Source organism: Agelaius phoeniceus, chromosome Z (assembly GCF_051311805.1).
Source record: "Agelaius phoeniceus isolate bAgePho1 chromosome Z, bAgePho1.hap1, whole genome shotgun sequence".
NCBI lineage: Eukaryota > Metazoa > Chordata > Aves > Passeriformes > Icteridae > Agelaius > Agelaius phoeniceus.
This window is the reverse complement of record NC_135303.1, coordinates 94,264,635-94,285,374: the sequence shown is the minus strand read 5'-3', so window position 1 is coordinate 94,285,374 and position 20,740 is coordinate 94,264,635. Positions and strand designations below refer to the sequence as shown.

Here is a 20,740-nt window from a genome sequence, read left to right as displayed (position 1 = left end):
ACCATCTGCCTCTATATATTAAGGAGTTCTTTCTTTAATCCAGATTATGGCTGACAAACTGGTTTTGGCATTCACGTTTCACTAGCATTGTGCCCTTGAAGAGCTGATGTGGCCGTAGAAACTCTCTCGCTTACAACTGTTGTGTTTGAAAACATTTTCTGTTTGGCTTTCTTGGAGTTGTTTTCTTATAGCTCCTTTTTTGTTTTGTTTTGTTTGTTTTGGTTTTTTTTTTTTTTTTTTTTTTTTTTTTTGCTTTTTTTCCTTTTTTTGAGAAGATGGCCTTTCTAATGAAAAGTATGTTGAGCAACCAGGTAAAGAATTTGGGACTTGGAGGTGGAGGGGACGAAAGCAAAGAAGAAAGCACTCCTTCTGATCCAGCAGCAGCTGCAGGAATGACCAGAGAGGAGTATGAGGAATATCAAAAGCAAATGGTTGAAGAGAAGTGAGTACCTGTTCCCTTATTATGAATACGGGGGTGATTCTTGGTAACTTTGTGCAAATGAAAATAACCCAAGAAAAAGCCTAACATGCTGCTCTTCACTATTTTTTTAAAAAGTAGATGAATCTCTGCTAGAAAGACTTTCCAAAATAAAAGTTCCTCAGCTGGAAATGGTAAAATATTACATTCCCTCTTCCCGCCCCCCCCCTGCCCCCCCTCTTGTAACTCTCTCCTATGCTTTCCTGCTATGTCCATCCACAGCTTGATATGCTGGACTCATTCCTAGGTGATGTTACTTTATCTAGAAACATTTTCCAAGATGCTTGTAGTGCAGGATTTAATTCTCTAATGTGTATGATTTGTTCTAGAACTCCACATGGAGTACACTTTCAATATGTAATATTTCATTGTCCACATTTATTGTGGCAGACCTGAAAAAGTACTGAGTGCTCTCTTATCTTGAGCAAAGGTTTAAGGTTTTTTTTCCTAAAATCTACTAAATAAAGCAGAACTTTAAAACCAATTAAGTCTCAATTTTGTCTGTAAAGACAATCTTTATCACTTCCTGTGTTTATGAAAACAAGTAAAATGGAAGACTTGGGGTGTGTAGGAGTTCAAACCATGCATAATTATAAATAAAACGATTGACTTTTAAATCTCAAATGCATCTGTTCCTCTAATGGTCAATTACATAATGGTTGTGTAAATCCTTCTTGTAAGATGATTATAGGTGCCAGGTTAATGACTGATGGAATTTGAGGTATCCAGGTCTGTATTTAGCATCAGACATTTCAATCAGGAAGCCCTAAAGAGGTCTCATTTGGTCTGGAAAAAAGGCACAGAATGTTTTGCTCTGTCTTTTGTCAAGTGATATCTAAAAGAGAAATGACCACCTGCTGGCAGGAAGCTGCTTCAGGGAGACTACAAAGAAACACAGGATTCCTGGGATAGGGAAATGCCTGGGAAAAGAATTACTTCTGTACTGTTTTTAAGTGGGGCACGTGTCCTTTCCCTGCCGAGCTGCACCGAGGAAGCAGAGCAGGAATACCCCCACAGGACAGTTAGAAACTCTAAGAGAAAAGATCATCTCTGGATGAGATGTGGTGCTGTGTCAGAAAGCTCTGACATGGGCAGAGCATGCTCCTGTTTCAGGGCCCCAGTGCTCAGCTGTGTGGGAGTGGAGACCAAATGAGTAAATATGCCCTGCTGAACTTGTGCTCAGGCAGTTTAGCACCGGTAACCAACCAGGCTTTGGGAACTTCTCAGATTTTAGATTTGTTTGTGGCGGTTTTGTTCTTAGAGGGAGAAAAATCCAAACACTCATTAATATTTAATTTGGAAGTAGCTTTTATGTGCCAAAATACCTATACTGAAACATGTTACCAAAAATCTTTGAGGAGACACATTTCGCAAATAAATGCGTACGTAATCTAAAAAAAAAAAAAAAAAAAAAAAAAAAAAAAAAAAAAAGGTGCAGACCAGTTCTTAAATCTAAGAAAAATTTTATAAAATCACTGATTAAGTCAGTGCTCTTCCATACAAGGAAGCTTCAGAATTCATTGCCCTTATGAAACAAATAATGCACAAAGAAAGACCAGGAAAATTCACAGGTAACAGAAGCACAGGAAGTGTGGCCCCTTGGCATCACTTTATTGCTATTGCTCCTTTTCTGCCTTTGGACAAGTTACTTATCTTGGGCAATAACTCCCATGCGTAGCTTTTTGCAGCCAAGCAACTGGTTTAGTTCAAAAGATTGTTTTTATTAGCATCTTGAAGGAACATTTTTTCTGATTTCCAGGATGGAAAGAGATGCAGCATTTGCGCAGAAAAAAGCAGAGCGAGCTGTTCTGAGGGTTCACCTGAGAGAAAAGTACAGACTGCCCAAGGTAAGCCTGTAGCTCATGAGCTCATCTAGTCCAGAGGCCAAATTTCAACCAATTTTAAACTGCCCACTCCTTTTCCTTTAGTGATCTTGGCACTGTCAATTATTTCCAGGAAAACCAAAATATTGAAAGTAAAATCTTCAAGCAACATATTTCAAATAATTTTTTTTAATTACTGTGTTATTTTGTAGGCTTCTGCCGTGGGCAGCAGAGACGTAATACAGGACAGAGTACTCTTCCCAGGGGTTTGGATCACACATTTGCTCTGATCTGTCACTACTGGGAAGATGTTGGCATATTTCATTTATACCCCTCAAGGATATGTGCTTCTTAGCAATTTGAAAGTTTATTTGTATTACTCACCTGCCAGCTCTGAGTCATTACCACTCATTTTCTGATCAGTACTTTCCCATGCTTTTTGATTAATTAAAATGGAGGAAGGTAAAGAATCTCTCTCCTGTAAATTTGGCTGCTAAAAAATGTAGTGCTTAATCCAAACAAGTCATTTAGGGACTCATCATCAACAGGAAGAAACCAGCACCTGTAGCCTCATCTAGCCAAACTTTTAAATAAGCATTCAGGGTGGACTTGGGTCACCCCCCAGTGGCTGTGTCTATTCCAGAGGGAAGCCAGGTGACATCTGAACTCAGGTAAGATGTATTCCACCCGTAAAAGCCTGGTTCCTCTGGTGCTCTAGCTGGACAACATACCCTGAGGGTGAGTTTAATTACAGAAAGATTAATTATGCAAAAAAATTAAGTCCAAGATTTTAAGTGATTGATTGGATTGGAGGTCTAAGTCTCTAAACACCAGCATTTTAATTAGCAGCTGAGGAGTAAAATATCATTAGGCCTTGCTTTCCTTTCGGAGGCATAGGCTGCCACAGCTCCTGAACAGCATTTACCCAGCGTCCTGCCAGAGCTTGCAGCTCCAAGAGGGCTGCTTTGGAAAGCTCCAGGATACTCGAGTGTCCAGGTCTCAGCTAAACATCAGTGGAGCTGGGTGTCTCTGGTTTTCAAATTCTCCCACTTGTAGAGCTTTTCACAGCTGGAGACGGTGTCCAGGTCACCAGTCCCCCTTGGCTGAGCCCCTCACAGACACACAAGTATGCAGTGGTGTTCTGACCCATCTCCAGTAGGATCTTGGCTTTGGCATGTACCAAGTGCTCTCCAAGGCCATATTTCAGTAATAACAATAGAAGATTCGTCTCCAAGGTTGGAGAGTAGCTCTAAGCCAGAAAACAATATTGCAGGACACATTTTCCTGCATTTGTTTCTCCCTATATAGCATTTCTTGGTTTTCATCAGCCCTTATGAAAACATGTTATAGCAGGAAGAAAATGAAACTACTACATGCATGCTAATGTGTCCCTGAAAAACAATTCAGTGCTGTAATACAACACACTGGCAGCAAATGCTCTCAGGCTTGTGATAATGCATTAAATATTTTGAAAATTGAAAGTAATTTCAGGTAGCCTAATATGGTCTAGAAACACTGAATATTACCAGTATCAATCACTAGCAAGCACTTTAAGTAAAAGCATGAAATTCAGGACTAAGCAGGGCCCCCCTTTGCCATGTAAAATCTAAAGCTCTATGCTATCTAGGCCAGATTTATAAGAGAAAGTAGACCCTTAATGAACCTAATCCTATTAACAGAGTTGTCAACTTAGGTTTGTCATCAGAAAGATGTTTTTAGCCATGAGACATTTGATCTATGGACAACTTTTTCATCTTTGGTGTATGTAGTGCATCACATACATACAAAATATTTTTAAAAACTACATAAATACAGACATTAATATTTTAATAATATTTTTTTTAAACTCACCAAACTCTCTTATGCACTTGCTGCCTTTTTCCTGAACTGGGATTCAGTAATCAATTAATTTCTGCAAGGCCTAAACACAGGGGCATGAGCTGATGGTGAGCTGTGGAAAAAGGAGTCCCAAGGCAGATGTCAGGAGGGAGCAGTTCCCACTCAGCAGCTCTGTGCTCCAAGCTGTGCTCTCTGGATTCTCTGAGGGTGTTCTTGGGGAGGAAGGCTGCTGGTTCCACATCTGTCTCCTTATAGCTACTTGCAAGGTATTTGCAGCCCTTCAATGGCAAAAGGACGGTGTTGCTGCTGTATTGCTTATTTATGTCCCACCTGCAGGTCAAGACAAGGTGAACTCTGATTTTGTATGTTACTGGTGCATTATAGGTGATGAATCACAGGATAAGGTCTGGAGTCAGCTACCTAAGGATGTCTGCACATAAGCATAGGTAAATGTTATGGCAGGATAAGTTAGGCACAAGGAAAGCAGTACATCACACAGGGATGCTGGAAAAGAGTTTGGCTCCCTTGTGGATTAGTCTGTGAGCTTTGATCTTTTTGGTTTACAAGTAGACTTCATAGAAGCAGCGTTGAACCAGCATTTGGTCTTCTTTGCTCCTTAAGTTGCACAGAAGACTTTAACATCATTGTTCAGAGGAACGAAAGTGCCATTAAACAAACAATACCAAACTTTGATTGCTCTTCTCGCCTCGTGGAGGGCCGTTGTCTCCCTTTGAGGGAGCTTGACAAAACTTTTAGTGACAGAAGCTGCCTCCCTGAGGGACATTGCTGTTCCCGTGGGCAAGGACTGTGTCTCTCCCTGAGGGACATTGCTTTCCCTGCCCAGCGGACACGGAGCTGTCTAATGTTAAACTGTATCCTTTACCTGTGGGAGCCAGAGAAGGAATTTCCCCTGGGATGGTCAGATGGTGACCATGTCCTGCTTGTGCTATCTTAATCCTTCTCCCTCTCTCATTCACCTTTTTTCTCATTTCTGTACACACTTAATGCTACAAAATAAAGTTGGTATGCTTGAACTGGACCCTTGCACCTTAATTTGGAGAGGGCTTTACTGTCAAATTGTAACAAAGCAGGTATTTAGATTTCTGCTCACATCTACCTGTGTATTGTTGTATATGTAAAGAACTCTATTGCATCTATAGCAAAACAGATCTGGGAGTGACTACATCAGAGGCATAATCAGGGTCAAAAAATATTAGCACGCACTCGGACTCTACCGCCAGTGCTGTTGAATTGTCAGAATAATGTCTGACCCAGTTTTGGCCTGGGCACTCTCCCAGGCAGTTCCCACGGCCAGTTTGGGAGTTAGGACAGGCGTTCCCAATGGCAGTTAGATGGGACCACCCTGTTTGGTAGGGCAGCAGAGTTCAAAAACATCCCAGTGGGTTTTCCCAGGCCAACTGGCCTTGGGGCAAGAGACCAGTGCCAGGCATATTTAATTTAGTAAAATAGATGTTGCTTCTATGTTCACTTTTCCATTTCAAATCAAAGTAAACAGGAATCAAACACTCAAATGTTAGAAGGAAGCGAAGAGGCCGTACATGCATCATGTGCTCCTTTGCTTCTTGTTGAGCAGCCCCACCCTGTTGAAGCTCATTCTAGGTCTATTAAAGCTAAATGCCAAGTGGGTAGAGGCAGGTGGCTTGGGCAGAATTGTACTGCTTTAGACTATATCTCAGTATATTTGTTTTTAGTCAGAGAACACTTTGAAGCCCCAAACTGTTGCACATCACATCCCAGACTTCCATAGGACAGTGGGCTTTGGTGCAAGAACATGCCAGACAATTGTTCACATTGCCAAAGATGTGAATCACTACAGTAGTGTTCAGTGATGATGCCTTAAATTTGAATTAATCCTAAAGGAAAGAACATGTGTGATTGTCTGATTAGGGGCACTTGTTCAGTAATTAACATTTTTTTATCATCCACTACTGCTGCTGGCAAGGATTTCAAAAGGGTTAACTCCTCTGATAGCTATCAGTTGCTGAATAAAAGCTTAAAACCATTTTTCCTGCTACACAATTAATAAAAAATACCTCTTCTGTTCAGGAGATTGTTTCTAGCTCCCACAGATCTGACTCCAGCAACCCTTATCAAAAAGGTGAAGAGATGTCTTCACCCATTTTATCCACATAGTAGTAACAATCCTGCTAGAGCTCCCTACAGTTTCACAGGAGATATGGGGGAAAATCAGATTAAAGGGAGGTACAGTCATTGCAAACAGAAAGTGTGAAAGTACGGAACCATAAATAGTGGTTATGCAGCTGACCACCCCCCTGCCTGTCCTTGCTATGGCCTGCAACAACACAGACATTGCTCATATATGTCCTTGCATTCATTTGTCCTTTCATTCATGCAAAACCCAGACCCCTCACTCTAAAAAACACCCCCTGCTGATAGCATTGCTGCTTATTCATATCAGGCCTTTGCTGCTGTCATGGTTAATTTTGGAGATGTAATGAGGCATTAATGCTTATCTTTGATGTGTGAACTGTGTCGAAATATCCTGTTCTTCTGAGCTCTGGATCCATCAGAATCCACCAGAAAATGTGAACAAAATCACCATTGTTTGAAAAATTGACATAATCCCACTGATGGAGTGATTCAGTGGGCAGGCAGGAAGCAAGTGTATGTGGTGCTTACTGCATCTCAGCCCTTTTAATTGCTTAACCAGTTTCTTCCCTGTCTCCTTTTGCTTTTTCAGACTCACAACCAACCTCCCTCCTCTCTATTGTTGTCCAAGTCCTCCTATTACCCCACTTACCAGCACTGCAACACTGATTATGTGCCAGGCAGCCCCTGCTCTTCATCACAACTCAGAGAGGCCAACCAAAGACCTAGACAGAGTTCAGACACGGTTTGGGAAGGTGGGGGACCCTTTTTCCAGTGATTCGTTCTGAAGTTTAATGCATCTTTCTTCCAGAAGGTTTCAGTTTAGTGCTGATACCTAAAAATCCCCTGCACCTATCCGCCCAACAATCGAATAAGGAAATGGTACCTCAGCTCTTCTATAGCTCTTGTTTCATTGAGCAGAAGCTGACAGGCACAGCACAGCAGCTGATAGGCTCACTAGTCTCCTGCAGCATGGCATTGGGGGATGCAAATAACTTGGAATGGAATTCCTGCACCATCAGCATGGCAAAGATTTCTAAAATGGCAAGTGACACTGAGGGCTTCAGTTTTGACAGTGCTGAAGCCCTTCAAAGAAATATAATTGGCATTGCCCGAAAAATCTTAGAACTTTCATGGAGGCTGATTGAGGCCCTGAATTCACAAGTTGCACACAAAAAATTGAATGAAAAATCTGTACATGTTTCGGTTCTCCCTAAAAACCTAAAAAAGAACAAAACAAGAGGCATCACTGGTAGATCCTGGGAGAACAGAAATACTCACATTTGCTGGTTTTGTTTCCTGCTTTAGAGTGAATTGGATGAGAATCAAATACAGATGGCTGGAGATGATGTGGGATTGCCAGAAGACCTTCAGAAGATGGTGGCAGAAGATCAGGAGGAGGAAGAAGACAAGGACTCTATCCTGGGCCAGCTGCAGAACATCCAGAATATGGACATGGATGCCATCAAAGAGAAGGCGCAAGCCACCTTCACTGAGATGAAACAGGCAGCTGAGCAGAAATGTTCTATGATGTAGAAGAGCCACCACTGCCCAAAGGCTGTAACTTCAGTCTTGTGTTGCTGGGGATGCAGAGGGAGAGCAGGCAGAGGGAAGCACTTAGCTCTAGAGCATTCAGTGTAAATATAGAAAAGTGATGAGAGAGAGACTTAAAACCCTGAGGGGAGAGTAAAACTTCACCTGCTGGGACTGCCTAGAAGGAAGTTAGAATTGATCCTCAGTTTTGAACATAACTTTTTCCCCCATGGAAAAAAAATGGCTTTAAAACAATTAATACTGGGGAAAAAATGTGCCTTTTTCCATTTTTTCCACATGACTGAAATGCTATTAAATGTGTATGTTTGAACAAAATCGTACTTCTGATACATCACATAGAGGTAACCACTCATTTAATCTGCTTTCAGAAATAAATATATATATTTCTTATAAGAACATGTCTGTTTCAAGCATCTTGAGGCAAACACAGTGGTCAGATATTGACATTTGCTGCAAAACCACGATTTTTAAAATCCTCTCTGTATTAAGTGTAGCAAAAGGCAAAAAGTGAAGCATGTAACTCAACATCTTGGGCCAAAAATGTTGTCATATACACTAAGTAGGGACTTGTAGGAAATAAGGCTTGGTGGCTCTCAGTGAGCTCTGCTCTGGGGCAATGCAGGCTTCTCCAGTCTGCTTTCATTTCCCAGCCTCTAAAAGCACTTCAAACACCAAGGGACAGCAGTGACTCTCTGCTTGTCTGCTCTGTGTGCCAAATTCTGGGGCTGGGGGTACCGGCACGAGGCTAAAAGCAGCTCCCCACACTGATTCTGGGAGTTGTCTCCATCGAAGGCTAAACATGGAAGGTTAAACCTGAGGAGAGGCATAGTTCTCACTAATGTTAAATCTGCCTGTGCCTATGGGACATGCAGGCTGCCACTCCCAAGGAATTCTAGAAAATGAATGACTTCGTAAGTTCTCCAGGAGCTAGCCTGGAAATTAAATTTGGAAATTAATACATGTAGCACCTTCCTACAGGTTTATAAGTCTCTTTCTCTCTCTCTCTCTTTCTGTCTCTAGCCAATCAAGTAAAAATAATAATTTTAAATTAACAAATTCACTACGTATTATTTACCTCCTTTCTTTCTCTTTTCCTTCTTTCCTTGCTTGCTTCCTTCCTCTTCTCTTTGTCTTTTCTCCCTCCCCTCCCCTCCCCTCCCCTCCCCTCTCCTCCCCTCCCCTCCCCTCCCCTCCCCTCCCCTCCCCTCCCCTCCCCTCCCCTCCCCTCCCCTCCCCTCCCCTCCCCTCCCCTCCCTTGAAAACCTGTTATCCATTTTCTTCCCCATTGTAGCATTAAGAAAATATACTTTTTTTCTTGCTCATTTCCTCCTCACCTAGGAAACACAGAGTTTACAAGTTCTGACCTTCCTTGCTCTTTCCAGAGGATGTCCTAGTGCATTAAATGGCTCTCATCCAACAAGTAATTTCTTTAGTGGACAGAACCTATCTTCAGCAGGTCCCTCAAGCATCAGAACTATTTTGCCTAAACCCACCAAGACTTCTGATCTGATTTCTTCCTCTTGGGATTCTGCTCTCACATGGCACCACAGAATCTAATTACCTATGCGGAAAGACAAGTGGGGTCTTTTAGGAGGTCTTTACATAAAGTAGATAAAATAGTCACCAGCTCAGCTCAACCAGCCTGAGGTTTGTGAGGCTCAATGCATTTCCCTCTGCATTGGTTATAAATCTGGGTGGTGTCTCCACACTGTTGTGTTGCTTTACAGACTGAATTGTCCTATCTATAAGACACCAAAATAAACAAGCCTAAGGGTTTTGACCTTTGAATTAAAATGCACTTGGGACATCCCAAAAATCTTACTGAAAGCATCTGGTGCTTTAAAGGATCTAATTAAATTTGTCAGCAGATATAGGATCAGCATTTTCACAGTTTAAAGGGTCAGAGAAGAAAGTACAGTCAGAATTACCAAACAAACAATTAATGAGATTCCAAAAAAAGTGTCAGGGCTGGCATAGACAAGCGGGACTGGGAGGTGGCTTGGGACTGGCACAGGATGGGTACCCAGCCCCACTGAACTGCTACTGGTACAGGAGTGAGCTGCCTTAGGCACCACTGTTAGACCAGAGCTCCCACATTTAGTCCGGAGTGGCAGAGCCAGGGCAGCGGGGGCGAATCTGCGCTGCCCTCAGCAGGAGCCTGATCTCCAGCTCGCCGGAGGTGGCTGCCTGCCCCTGGCAACACCTGCAGGGCTCATCCCTCCAGCACCGGCTGTTCCCAGCTCCAGCCGCTAGGCACAGGCCTGGGGAGGGACATGAGTACATGCAGGAGGTGGTGAGGTCACCCCAGGTACATGCAGCTCTCAAGGTGCTCAGCCCTGGGGGCAGGGCACAGGGCAGCCACTGCATGTGCTGGTATGCGAGTCTGGGAATGTTTGTGTCCATATCTGTGCACAAATGCACGTGTACGCTTGTGCATGCAGCTATGCACGTGGGAGAATGGACAGGGACATGTCCGTGTGTCCGTGTGTCTTTGTCAGGAGCAGATTAAAGGGTTAGGTCACATGGCAGCTACTGCTGGACCGACCCTACCTGGGATTTGGGTTCTTAGAGTTAATAGGATCGCTGGAGCTCAAGACCGTCATCCCATCAAGATAAACGTCTCTAGTGCCCACTCTTAAGCAATCCGAATTCAATTAGGCTAATTGGAAAACAAGTAAAGAAGGATTGTGTTAATATAGCCTTATAGCATGAACCTCCCCTCCCTCCCTATGAGCATGGCAGGCCCAAATGCCATGGTGCTCCCACCAGAAAGGGCTGCCTGGCTCCCAGAGCCTATTCTACACCCACAGCCTGGACAGACAGCAGGACAAGATCTCTGTGCAACTCCTGAGTGCCAGACAGGACTCTGGGAGGTGATTCTCCTGGGCAGATCAAGCCCAGAAGAAAAAGAATGAAAGTGTGAGCGATACAGTGACAGGAGGAGACAGCTTCCTCATGCATTATGCTTCCAAGAGGTTTCTGAAACTGTGCCCTTAGGAATTTTTGGGGCGGAAAAATTCCTTTTTTTGGGTTGTTTTTATCAATCTGCTGGATGATACAGAGCATGCAAACTGCAGGACGGTACAGGTTCACTCTAGGTGAATATTTCCTCCTTTTCCTTGCTTTCCTCCTGTTGATTTGCAGTCTAACCTTGAAAGTCCCATTTATCTTTCAGGGAGGTCCCCCCTGCTGCACATCTTTGGTCTGGAGAGTGATGTCTCTCCTGTAGTGTGACTTCAGCTTCAAATCTCTGCTCTGCAAGGCAGTAATTATTTCACCTGGACATTAAAAAAAAAGGCAGGAGAAAAGGAAGGAGGAACCTGTGGCATTTTATGGTGCTGATTTCATTGCATGAAGCCACATCCCATGCATATGTCTCAACAGTGACTACAGGATGGAAATTACTTCCCTTTAGTCTTCACTGTGCATGTGGAAGGAGGTACAGCAGACTGCTGCACTTTACAGATGGTCTGTCTTGAGAACTTCTGTTACTCTCCAAGCATAACTTCAGCAGAAATTTTAATAATGCATTGGAAAAAAATAAAAAAGGTGATGAAATGGGGATACCGCTTGGAAAGGCAAGTAACAAAGGCTGCCTGTTTCATCCCCTAACGAATACTCTCAAATTTGGTTCTGGTTGCCCCCACAAGTTCCCAAAGGTCAATGGTCTTTGCAAAGCTGGGAGGTACCACAGGATCAGTTCCTGAGGCTTCATACTAATACGATACGAATCCCAGAGGGCTGCAAGTGATTCAACTGACAGCCAGGACATCAGACCCAAAGGGAAAAGTTCAGTTACCATTCTTTGCCTATCTAAACCCTCTGTGCAATCAGAGGAACCATTAGACTTCTTCCCTCCCTGGAGCACTGTAATGCCTCATGCGTGTCACACAGTCTGTGCCTGAAGCAGGGCAAGAGAGAAAAGACAGATCTAGAGCTGGAAGCATCAGAGCTCTCTCTGCTCTGCTACACAGTTAAGGGGTTTTTTTCAGGTATTTTTTCAAATTGGGATCAAGGGAGTGGCTTCCTCTTTCAACAATTCCACTCACCTGCTAGAAGGATGCTACAGTGACAAATGTAGCTCCACATGGAAAACACAAGTGGAATATTCTACTGCTGAACAAAGAGGAGCCTTCTCTGTCAGGGAGGAAGGTCTCTTGTGTCCTGTGTGGAACTCAAGCACCGTGCTCCAGGGCTGGAAAGCTTGTTTCCTGCCTTCATATTGTGATTAACAGCAAAAAACCGAGTATTGACTCTGTAACTGACAACTTTGACCGGTATCCCAAAAGCAGCATCTGTGCCAGGATCCAATGCCCTTTATGACACTGACTAAAGGGTTTTTGCTCCTTCATCTCACATTCCTATCTTTCTTAACTATAACAAGCAAAACTGATTCCTAATTTTGCCCAGGACTTCTGGAGGGACAGGTGTGTTTTGTGCTGATTTTGAGTGCTGTAAACCCCCAGCTTCAAATTAGAAGAAATTAGGGACATTGCACAGTTCATTCATCTTCACTAATAGAGTTCCTGGGAAACACACATGTAGATTAAAGGAACACAATGGCCCCTCGCTGATTGCTTTGAGTACCCTCCAATGTCCCTACAATGGTATTGACTGGCTCTTTATAGTGTCCACAAAAGCCACACTAACCTTTTCTTGTCTCTTCTGTTGGCCTCTTCCCTCTGTGCAAACGGAGGTCTGAGTTCTTTCGGCCTCAAACCAACCCCAAGCAGTCAGTGATGAACTGAGGCAAACCTCATCTGAAGCTAGGAAAAGCCGTGCACTCCTAAAAGAAATCTACTTTGGGACATCAGAACATAAACTTGCAAAAGGTGTGGACATTGGCAGAAGCAAGCACTGGCAATCTTTGAAGTGATTCCTCTGAGAAAATCTACATAATATGGAGCCTGTTAGGGCAGAAGGGGAATAAAAAATGCAGATTTATTGAGAGAGGTCATACTTATTAGACTAGCTAATATATCTGGAAGAACAAGCAGTAGCAGTGGTGTTTTTCTTCCACATTCACTCTCCTCGGGCTTCAAATGGAAGCATCCTAAAGCTAAGTGTAGACTGAAAATCACTCTGGATGTTACTGCGTTTGTCACATAAACAACCTGGGACAAAAGGTAGCTGGTGCCTCAGAGGAAGTGGGAAGTGCTGGTGTGAAAATGACAGAAAGACAAAAGCAGGGAAAAGATAGATGCAGGATACGTGATGCTGTTATCTGGTTGGTTCTGTGGAAGGTCCACGTCTTCCACCAAGCCAAGTACAAAGAGAAATGTGTGGGATTTTGCTCCCTGCCTCACCTCCGAAAATATTTTGTGCATCCCCCATGAAGCTATGTCCTGCCTGCTACCGCCCCCAGCCCCACTCGCATCGTGGAGTACAGGGTCACCGAATCAGCTCTTCTCACAGGCTCTGTCCTCTAGCAGCATACTTGAAAACTTCCTCGCAAATATTGCTTAGAGCTTCCTCGGGTTTGTGAAGTCTGAGAGGCTGAGCCCACCTCCTGCGTCTGTCCTGCCCGGAAGCGCCTGGTCTGTGAAATGCCTTTGGATGCAATCGGGCGCAGGGCGAGGGTCCCGCAGAGCACCAGCGCAGCGGCTTTTACCCTAGAGCCTCTGAGTCGGGTCGGGGCCGCGGATCGTCCCGCAGGGCAGCGTTCGAGCGGCCGCCGTGAAACCGGCGCACCTACAAACCGTCCGGGAGAGATCTGGGCTGAGGCCGTCGGACAAGAGAAACGCGGCGAGGCTCCGAGAGCCGCCGAACAGCGCGGGGCCGTGCCGGGGACCCGCTGTCCTCCGGCCCGGCACCTCCGGGCTCCCGCCCCTTCCCGTCCTGTTCGCCGAGTCCCCTTTACCGCGCCCCCGGCAGCGGCTGCCGCGGCTCCCGCCGTCCCGGCTCTGTCCCCCCGTGCCCGGCGCGCCTCTCGCCGCCCGTCCCACCGCGGTTTCTGACAGCGCTGCCCCGGTCCCGGGGCTCCGACCGCGGCGCTCGCCCCGGGCCAGCCAGCCCCCGGCTGCAGGGGGGCCGCCCCGCTCCGCCTCGGGGGCCCCGGATGGCATCGCCCGGCGCCGTCTGGGGCTGGGACTGGGGCCGGGGCCGGCGGGGAGGGGCGGGGCGGCCGGCGGGGGCCGGGGGATGCCCTGCCTCCCCCTCCACGCCGAAGAGGTGCGGGGGCCTCGCCTTCCCTCTCGCTTACCGCCCCCTGGCACTCCTCCCCCGCCCCAGGGAGGCCAGCCCGCCCGGCGACACCGTGCCAGACTTGCCCGCGCCGCCCTGAGGCCGGGTGAGACCGCAGCGGCGCGGCGGAGCCCCGGGCCGGCAGCCTCATGCACCCGCCCGGCGCCCCGCTCGCCATGGCCGAGGGCGCCTTCTCGCTGGCCGCCCCGGCGGCGCGGAGCCCCGGCGGAAACCCGTCGAGGCTTCACAGCATCGAGGCTATCCTGGGGTTCACCAAGGAAGACGGGCTGCTGGGCGCCTTCCCGCCCGACGGCAGCGCCAAGGAGGCGGACCGGCGGGGGCCCCGGCACTGCCTGCCCAAGATGCCCGGAGAGCAGCCGCCGGCCGAGCCCCAGGGCCGCGCTGAGCGCTTCCAAGGTGAGCGCTGTGGACGAACGCCGGGTGCCGGAGGGCGGACGGGTGGGCGCCGCTCCCCCGCGCCCCCGGGCAAGCCCCGCGGGGAGATCCCGCCGGTGACCTCCCGTCTTCCCCTCGTAGAGCCGTACTGTCCCGGCAGCACCAGCCCCGAGTTGCCCGCTGGCAGCAGCGGCGAGGGGAAGCCGTCGGAAGAGGAACAGCCCAAGAAGAAACACCGGCGAAACCGCACCACCTTCACCACGTACCAGCTTCACGAATTGGAGCGTGCCTTTGAGAAGTCCCACTACCCCGACGTGTACAGCCGCGAGGAGCTGGCCATGAAGGTCAATCTGCCCGAAGTCCGCGTCCAGGTAACGCCCGGCCCGGCTCCCCGCCACGGCCCGGCCCGACGCGCCTGGGCGCAGCCCCGTGGTCCCGGCGGCCGGAGCAGCCCGGGCGCGGCGCGCGGGCCCGTGACCGCAGCACGGCTCCGGCCACACTCGGGGCCCCGCCGGAGCGCTGGGCAGGGCTGCCGCATAGCCGCGAACCGGCCCGGCCGGCGGGACAGCGCGGGGCTCGGGGCAGACCTGCGTCCGGCAGCCGCGTCGTCGGTGCTGCTGCCGCCCTTTGAGCGGCGTGCCCCAGCCCGGGGCCGCTCAATCTGCTGTGTGCCGGGGCAGTGGCGGGTGGATGGGCGGGCCAGCTCCACTGCGGGACTGCTTTCCACCGAGCGCAGGGCTGTGGGTCGTGGAAGAACGCCCGAGCCCCCCAAATTCCCTTTTGCCCCAGCTCGGAAAGGTGTGTTTCCCTCACTCTGTTTTGCATTCACCGCTGCAGCCAGAGGTGAGCCTCCTTCCACTGCCCGGGGCCTGGCTGATACAGCTCTGCTTGCAGGTTTGGTTTCAGAACAGAAGGGCTAAGTGGAGGCGGCAGGAGAAATTGGAGGTGACCTCCATGAAGCTGCAGGACTCGCCCATCCTCTCATTCAACCGCTCGCCGCAGGCAGCACCCATGGGTCCTCTGAGCAGCAGCCTGCCCCTGGAGACGTGGCTCAGCCCGCCGGTGCCCAGCAGCACGGCCCTGCAGACCCTGCCTGGCTTCGTGGCCTCGCCGCAGAGCCTGCCCGGCAGCTACACGCCACCGCCCTTCCTGAACTCTCCGGCAGTCACCCACGCGCTGCAGCCCCTGGGAGCCATGGGGCCACCGCCGCCTTATCAGTGTGGGGCCACCTTTGTGGACAAGTTCCCTTTGGATGAGGCAGACCCACGCAACACCAGCATTGCTGCCCTGCGGCTGAAGGCCAAGGAGCACATCCAGTCCATCGGCAAGCCCTGGCAGACAATCTGAACTCCCTCTCAGCACCTGGGAGAAAGCCATGGGAGAGGCGCATCCCAGAACGTCTGAAGGACACCCTTACCCTGCCTTGGCTGCCACGGATGGATGGCCAGGTACAGGAGGGCTGTCCCTTACACTCGCCTTTCCCCTACACCTTGACTTGCTTTTGTATTTTGTGGTCCTTTTAATTCCCTTTTCCACAACTCCTGAAGAGTTAGGGGCCTGATAGCTTAGGAAAAACAGTTTCTTTTGCTCTCCCTCCTTGGCTGGATGCTTTAGTTGTAATAAAAGCTACAGTAGGGCAAAGAACTATGTAAGGTGGCTGGGAGCTCAGGACTGCTGTACCTGGGGAGAGGGTTCTACTTCTACACCATTAAATGGTACCATCTGCATGGAGGCTGTGTATCATGTTTCTGAACCCAAATGGGCATCTTGGGCTGGAGCCTCTGCTCCGTGTGATGTACGGAGGGGTGGGAGATGCCTGGCTGTGGGCTCTTCTCTGTCCTCCATCAACAGAACCCTGCCCAAGCTGGCTGTGGCATTGGGGCCTGCATCCCCGTGATGGAGAGTGTGCCCAGATGGAAGTGGGCACAGGGGGGCTTAGAGCCCTTGCAGTCCTTGGGCCAGGCACACTACTCCCCCCATTGCCCTTGTGAAGCAGTGCCAGGCTCAGGTGGGCTCTGCAGACCTGAGTCAGTGACAGTGCTTGCCTCTGCAAAGAAGGGGAATAGCAGGACCCACAGGGCTCCTTCCCCCTGCAGCCCAGCTGCCCACAGGGACAGACAGACGGTCTCGGGTTGGGCACTGACACCCGGCTGGGGCCTGGCAAGCTCATCCTGCCCACTCTGGCTGCCCAGGACAGCCCCTGGAGGCTGGCACAGAGCTGGGCCATGCCCACTTCCCTGCCCACCCAGTACCCATCGCCAGGCTGCCCGAACTAAAACTGCGGCATCTTTATTTTTCATTATCTCCGTTACTGCCTGTAATGGGGCTGAGAAGCTGTAATGAAACACCCCTTCTCCTCTGCTGGGCATGGGGTGCTCTACACACTCGGGAGGTTGTGGCAATTAATGTTTCTCATTAGGGAAGAGAGAAGGATGCACAAGTGCCCTCATTGTGTCCTGGGGATGATTCAATGCAGACTGGGAGACCTCTCCTTTCACCATTTCCCACTCGTTGTGGCCAGACAAAGGCCGGCGTCTAATTATATTTTCACAATCTGTGCGTATCTTTTAAGAGTCCAGTCAGAAACACGTATGTCAGCCTTGTTCAGCTTCACTTTGGAGAGCTTTTTAACCTCAGACAGCAGTTTCTAAACATCCCTTCATAGCTTTCTCCACAGCAGCCCCCATCTATTGTATGGAGAGCTTCTTTTACAGATAATAGGAATCCCTCTTGTTTTCAAACGCCTTTTCCTCTGTCCCCAGCTTCCCTGCAGATACAACCTGCCTCTATGGACCAGAGCACTCACTGTTCAGGACCCCCAGCTTCCCTCCCCTGAGCTATGCTGGTCCAGGGCACGCAGGGAAGCCAAGTGGTTCCTCAGAGCTCAGTCTGGGGGGAATGAAGCCCTGCTGGGGGAGACTATCCTGCTGGGCTCTGGACTTGACAGTTCTACTGTGTGTGCATTTGTGGTGGTGCCCACCCTTCCCAGCACACATCTCTTTGCTTCCTTGGCAGACAGAGGAAGTGCTGCCAGGAAAAGAACTGTCGTTGCTGTCAGGACAAGGGAGGTATTTTGCTAACTTCTCGTAAAGACACCTGAAGGAGAACAAAAATCAGATTGCTTCAGTTTTTAGGTCTTATTCTAGTGGTCCTTTCACAGGTAAGCTTTGCTTGCATCACCAGTTGCAAAAAGACATGGATGGCATTTTTGGTGGCTGCAACAGAAGGATTTCTCTTGGTGTGCTTGAGAAGTGCCTGCATAGCCTGGTTTGTGCCAGCAGGAGACACACACTAATGAGTGACTGCACAGGCTCTGCACACTCTTCCTTCTCAGGGTAGGAACAATCCCACTTGTCATTACTTGGCTACAGTCCAGCTGTGGCTCTAAAGCTGGAAACCCTCCTGCAGGTAAGCACATTAAATTGCTGCCCTAAAGTTCTCACATGTCCTTATTGCTCATGGTTAATAAGCAACTCCCCAAGATTTCAATAGTACTTTCCCATATTTTGGCACTACTACCCTCCCTTTCTCTTACCTACAGTTCTTCTGTATCCTGTAAAGCCGTTGGAAAGAAGCCCTCTAATTCCTGATCAGCTGTCAGCAGCGCTGATGCTTGGTTACTTGAGATAGTCAAAGACTGGCAGTAGATAAAACCACAATGACAGGGCAGCAGAAGGAGCAACTGAAGATACCTGCTCACTTTTAATAAGCTCCTGATCCAGCACCTGCAAACAAATAAAGATTATGGCAAGATATGGTGGTTGTTCTTTTACTGGCATATTAAACTAGTCTTTCTTACATCTTGTACAGGTGAACCCTGTAAGTGGATCGACTTTGTGCAGTCATGTCCCTCAAGGAAAGCTGTGAGTTTATTGCTAAAATGAATATTTTACCAGCTACACAGAAGTGGGCAAATAAAGAGACAGAGGCATATGCAAACACATCTTTCTTCCAGCCTGTCTAGTTTTCTGTGTTCTACACTTTCTTTCAAATTGTCCCATTCCATTTTAAAAGCCCATTTGTTCATTTTGTTGTAAATATCTTCTCCTCCTTAATTGGGTGCTGAGTCTAATAATCCTGCCTTGGCTTGTTAACTGTACAATACCAGTCAGAGTTAATGACCCATTAGCGATTAATTCCTTAAACAGCATCTAATTGCTCACTGTAAAACCTTTTCTTAAAACTGGATTAAATCATCTAGATCCTTAACCACTTCTTTACTCTAACTTTGCTAAGGCTATTAACATGGCCTTCTGAGTGGTCTGTTTCTTCTTTTGCTTAAACTGTATTAGCTACATAGTATTTTTAGTGACTATACTTGACTTCTTTTCAACACCTGAAGTTGGAATTAGGAAGAATAATATAGAAAAAAGACTGCCAGAGAATGAGTAATTATAAGGAAAATGCCATGATGGAATTTGTTCTCAAGAGTGCATTCTGGTCTCCCTTGCTTCTCTCTATCCCTGCTCAAAATCCTATCAGTATTCAAGAAAACTAGCAGGTACCTGAGCTCTTTAATTTTGACTTGAGGTTCAGCTCATTGGCTTCCCGGTGGAGCAGGACTGTCTCTGTGCACAGGAGGGACCCTCAGTCTCTGCTGGATGGCTCGGAAGCTGTCATTCCCTCCGGAGCAGCAGGCTGGCTGTTGTGTGTGCTACTGCCATGGTAGCTCACAGCCCCTGTGACATGAAAACACACGTTGCTCAGCCATAGTTCAAATTTCTGTTACTAGCTTCTGGCGTTGAGGGCAATCCTGTTCCCTTCCTCTGCACAGAAAGTTGAACGATCTTGTTTCCATCTGCCCTGGCTACATCTGACAGGCATTTCAATTATGGACATCCAGTTTCTTACTATTGCAACATCTCAAGTAGCTGCTCAAAGCTCCTGGTTACATCTTTCCTCATCTCTAGGACGTACTATGAACAGGAATTAATTCAAGTGGGTTCCCTTCAGCTACAGTGTTTTAGCTTCTCTCTTCTATGCAGTCAGCCGTCCTCCTTTGGCGCTGCTATAAACCTTGGACTTCCTTCAATAGTTTGTCAGCCACAGTGTACCCACCCGCAAAATGCTAGCATTAGAGAAAATAGTGGAACGAAACAAAACCAAAAAATCCCAAACAAACAATGAAACAAAAAACCCCAAACAAAAACCCAAACCCCCCAAACAAACAAACAACCCCCCACAAAACAAAACAAACAAAACTAAACCAAACAAAATCCAACCAACCAACCAACCAACCAAACAAACAAAAAAGAAACCAAAAAACCAAACAAACAACAAAAAAAAGTGAAACCAAAAGCTCGTGAGACCAGGACGCTGACATTACCAGTCTCTCTAGTAGAATTAATACTGTGTCTCCTTTCTGAGCATCTCTGTGTTCTGCCAAGGCATTATGTCAGAACTGGCTGACATTTGGCAGTCATCCCTGTGTCATATGACACTTCTGCCTCATAAAGATTGGGATTGTGGAGCCGGGCACTGTGGTGCGACCGAGATACGGCAAACAGTCTCAGCCACGGGGTTCACCTGGCACCGGAGCGCACCCGGACACCCTGCAAGGCCGGGCCTCAGACGGGCTCCCCGGAGCGCTCCCCTCACGGCCGGGCCTCAGCCGGTCCCAGGCTCACCGGAGCGCTCCCCTCACGGCCGGGCCTCAGACGGGCTCCCCGGAGCGCTCCCCTCACGGCCGGGCCTCAGCCGGTCCCGGGGCTCACCGGAGCGCTCCCCTCACGGCCGGGCCTCAGCCGGTCCCGGGGCTCAGCCGCTCCCGGGGCTCCCCGGAGCTCTCCCCTCACGGCCGGGGCACGACCGGGGCACAGCCGGTCCCAGGCTCACCGGAGCGCTCCCATCACGGCCGGGGCACAGCCGGTCCCGGGGCTCCCCAGAGCGCTCCCCTCACGGCCGGGCCGCCTCAGCCGGTCCCAGGCTCACCGGAGCGCTCCCCTCACGGCCGTGGCACAGCCGGTCCCGGGATTCCCCGGAGCACTCCCCTCACAGCCGGGCGGGCACAGCCGGTCCCAGGCTCACCGGAGCGCTCCCCTCACGGCCGGGGCACAGCCGGTCCCGGGATTCCCCGGAGCGCTCCCCTCACGGCCGGGGCACAGCCGGTCCCAGGCTCACCGGAGCGCTCCCCTCACGGCCGGGGCACAGCCGGTCCCTGGCTCACCGGAGCGTTCCCCTCACGGCCGTGGCACAGTCGGTCCCGGGCTCCCCCGAGCACTCCCCTGACGGCCGGGCCAAGGGCGCCCCCTGGCGGACGCGGCGGGAGCAGGTGGTCGGTCCCTCCCGGGCCGGGTTCCGCCCCCGGGCACGGCGGAGCTGCCCCAGCGAGCCGGGG

General features: G+C 49.0%; 2 protein-coding genes and 1 long non-coding RNA gene across 6 annotated transcripts; 2 read left to right on the top strand and 1 right to left on the bottom strand.

The window, feature by feature from the left end:
- The first annotated feature begins 275 nt into the window (after window positions 1–275).
- On the top strand, window positions 276–7,806 carry LOC129133044 (complexin-4). Its single transcript, XM_054652636.2, has 3 exons — window positions 276–442; window positions 2,238–2,325; window positions 7,579–7,806. Exons 1-3 carry the CDS (start codon window positions 276–278, stop codon window positions 7,804–7,806), a joined length of 483 nt encoding a protein of 160 aa, XP_054508611.1.
- On the bottom strand, window positions 4,355–20,583 carry LOC129133045 (uncharacterized). Of its 4 annotated transcripts, none has more exons than XR_008535904.2 (5): window positions 20,524–20,583; window positions 18,909–19,082; window positions 17,939–18,128; window positions 7,552–7,850; window positions 4,355–4,470 (listed from the first exon to the last, which is right to left on the bottom strand). It is a non-coding gene; the product is annotated as an uncharacterized LOC129133045 (long non-coding RNA). The 4 variants fall into 4 exon arrangements; XR_008535905.2 differs by having other exon boundaries at window positions 20,431–20,577; XR_008535902.2 differs by lacking the exon at window positions 20,524–20,583 and adding an exon at window positions 20,031–20,369.
- On the top strand, window positions 14,157–15,750 carry LOC129133041 (retinal homeobox protein Rx2). Its single transcript, XM_054652634.2, has 3 exons — window positions 14,157–14,400; window positions 14,479–14,774; window positions 15,298–15,750. Exons 1-3 carry the CDS (start codon window positions 14,157–14,159, stop codon window positions 15,748–15,750), a joined length of 993 nt encoding a protein of 330 aa, XP_054508609.1.
- Window positions 20,584–20,740: the final 157 nt, after the last annotated feature.

What these genes read in the sequence shown, in the direction of transcription:
- LOC129133044 (XM_054652636.2), top strand. Translation starts at nt 276, where the DNA reads ATGGCCTTTCTAATGAAAAGTATGTTGAGCAACCAGGTAAAGAATTTG. An exon ending in AAGCAAATGGTTGAAGAGAA is followed by an intron (nt 443 to 2,237) that starts GTGAGTACCTGT and finishes TCTGATTTCCAG; the next exon opens with GATGGAAAGAGATGCAGCAT. An exon ending in AAAAGTACAGACTGCCCAAG is followed by an intron (nt 2,326 to 7,578) that starts GTAAGCCTGTAG and finishes TTCCTGCTTTAG; the next exon opens with AGTGAATTGGATGAGAATCA.
- LOC129133041 (XM_054652634.2), top strand. Translation starts at nt 14,157, where the DNA reads ATGCACCCGCCCGGCGCCCCGCTCGCCATGGCCGAGGGCGCCTTCTCG. An exon ending in GCAGCCGCCGGCCGAGCCCC is followed by an intron (nt 14,401 to 14,478) that starts AGGGCCGCGCTG and finishes GTGGGCGCCGCT; the next exon opens with CCCCCGCGCCCCCGGGCAAG. An exon ending in TGCCCGAAGTCCGCGTCCAG is followed by an intron (nt 14,775 to 15,297) that starts GTAACGCCCGGC and finishes CTCTGCTTGCAG; the next exon opens with GTTTGGTTTCAGAACAGAAG.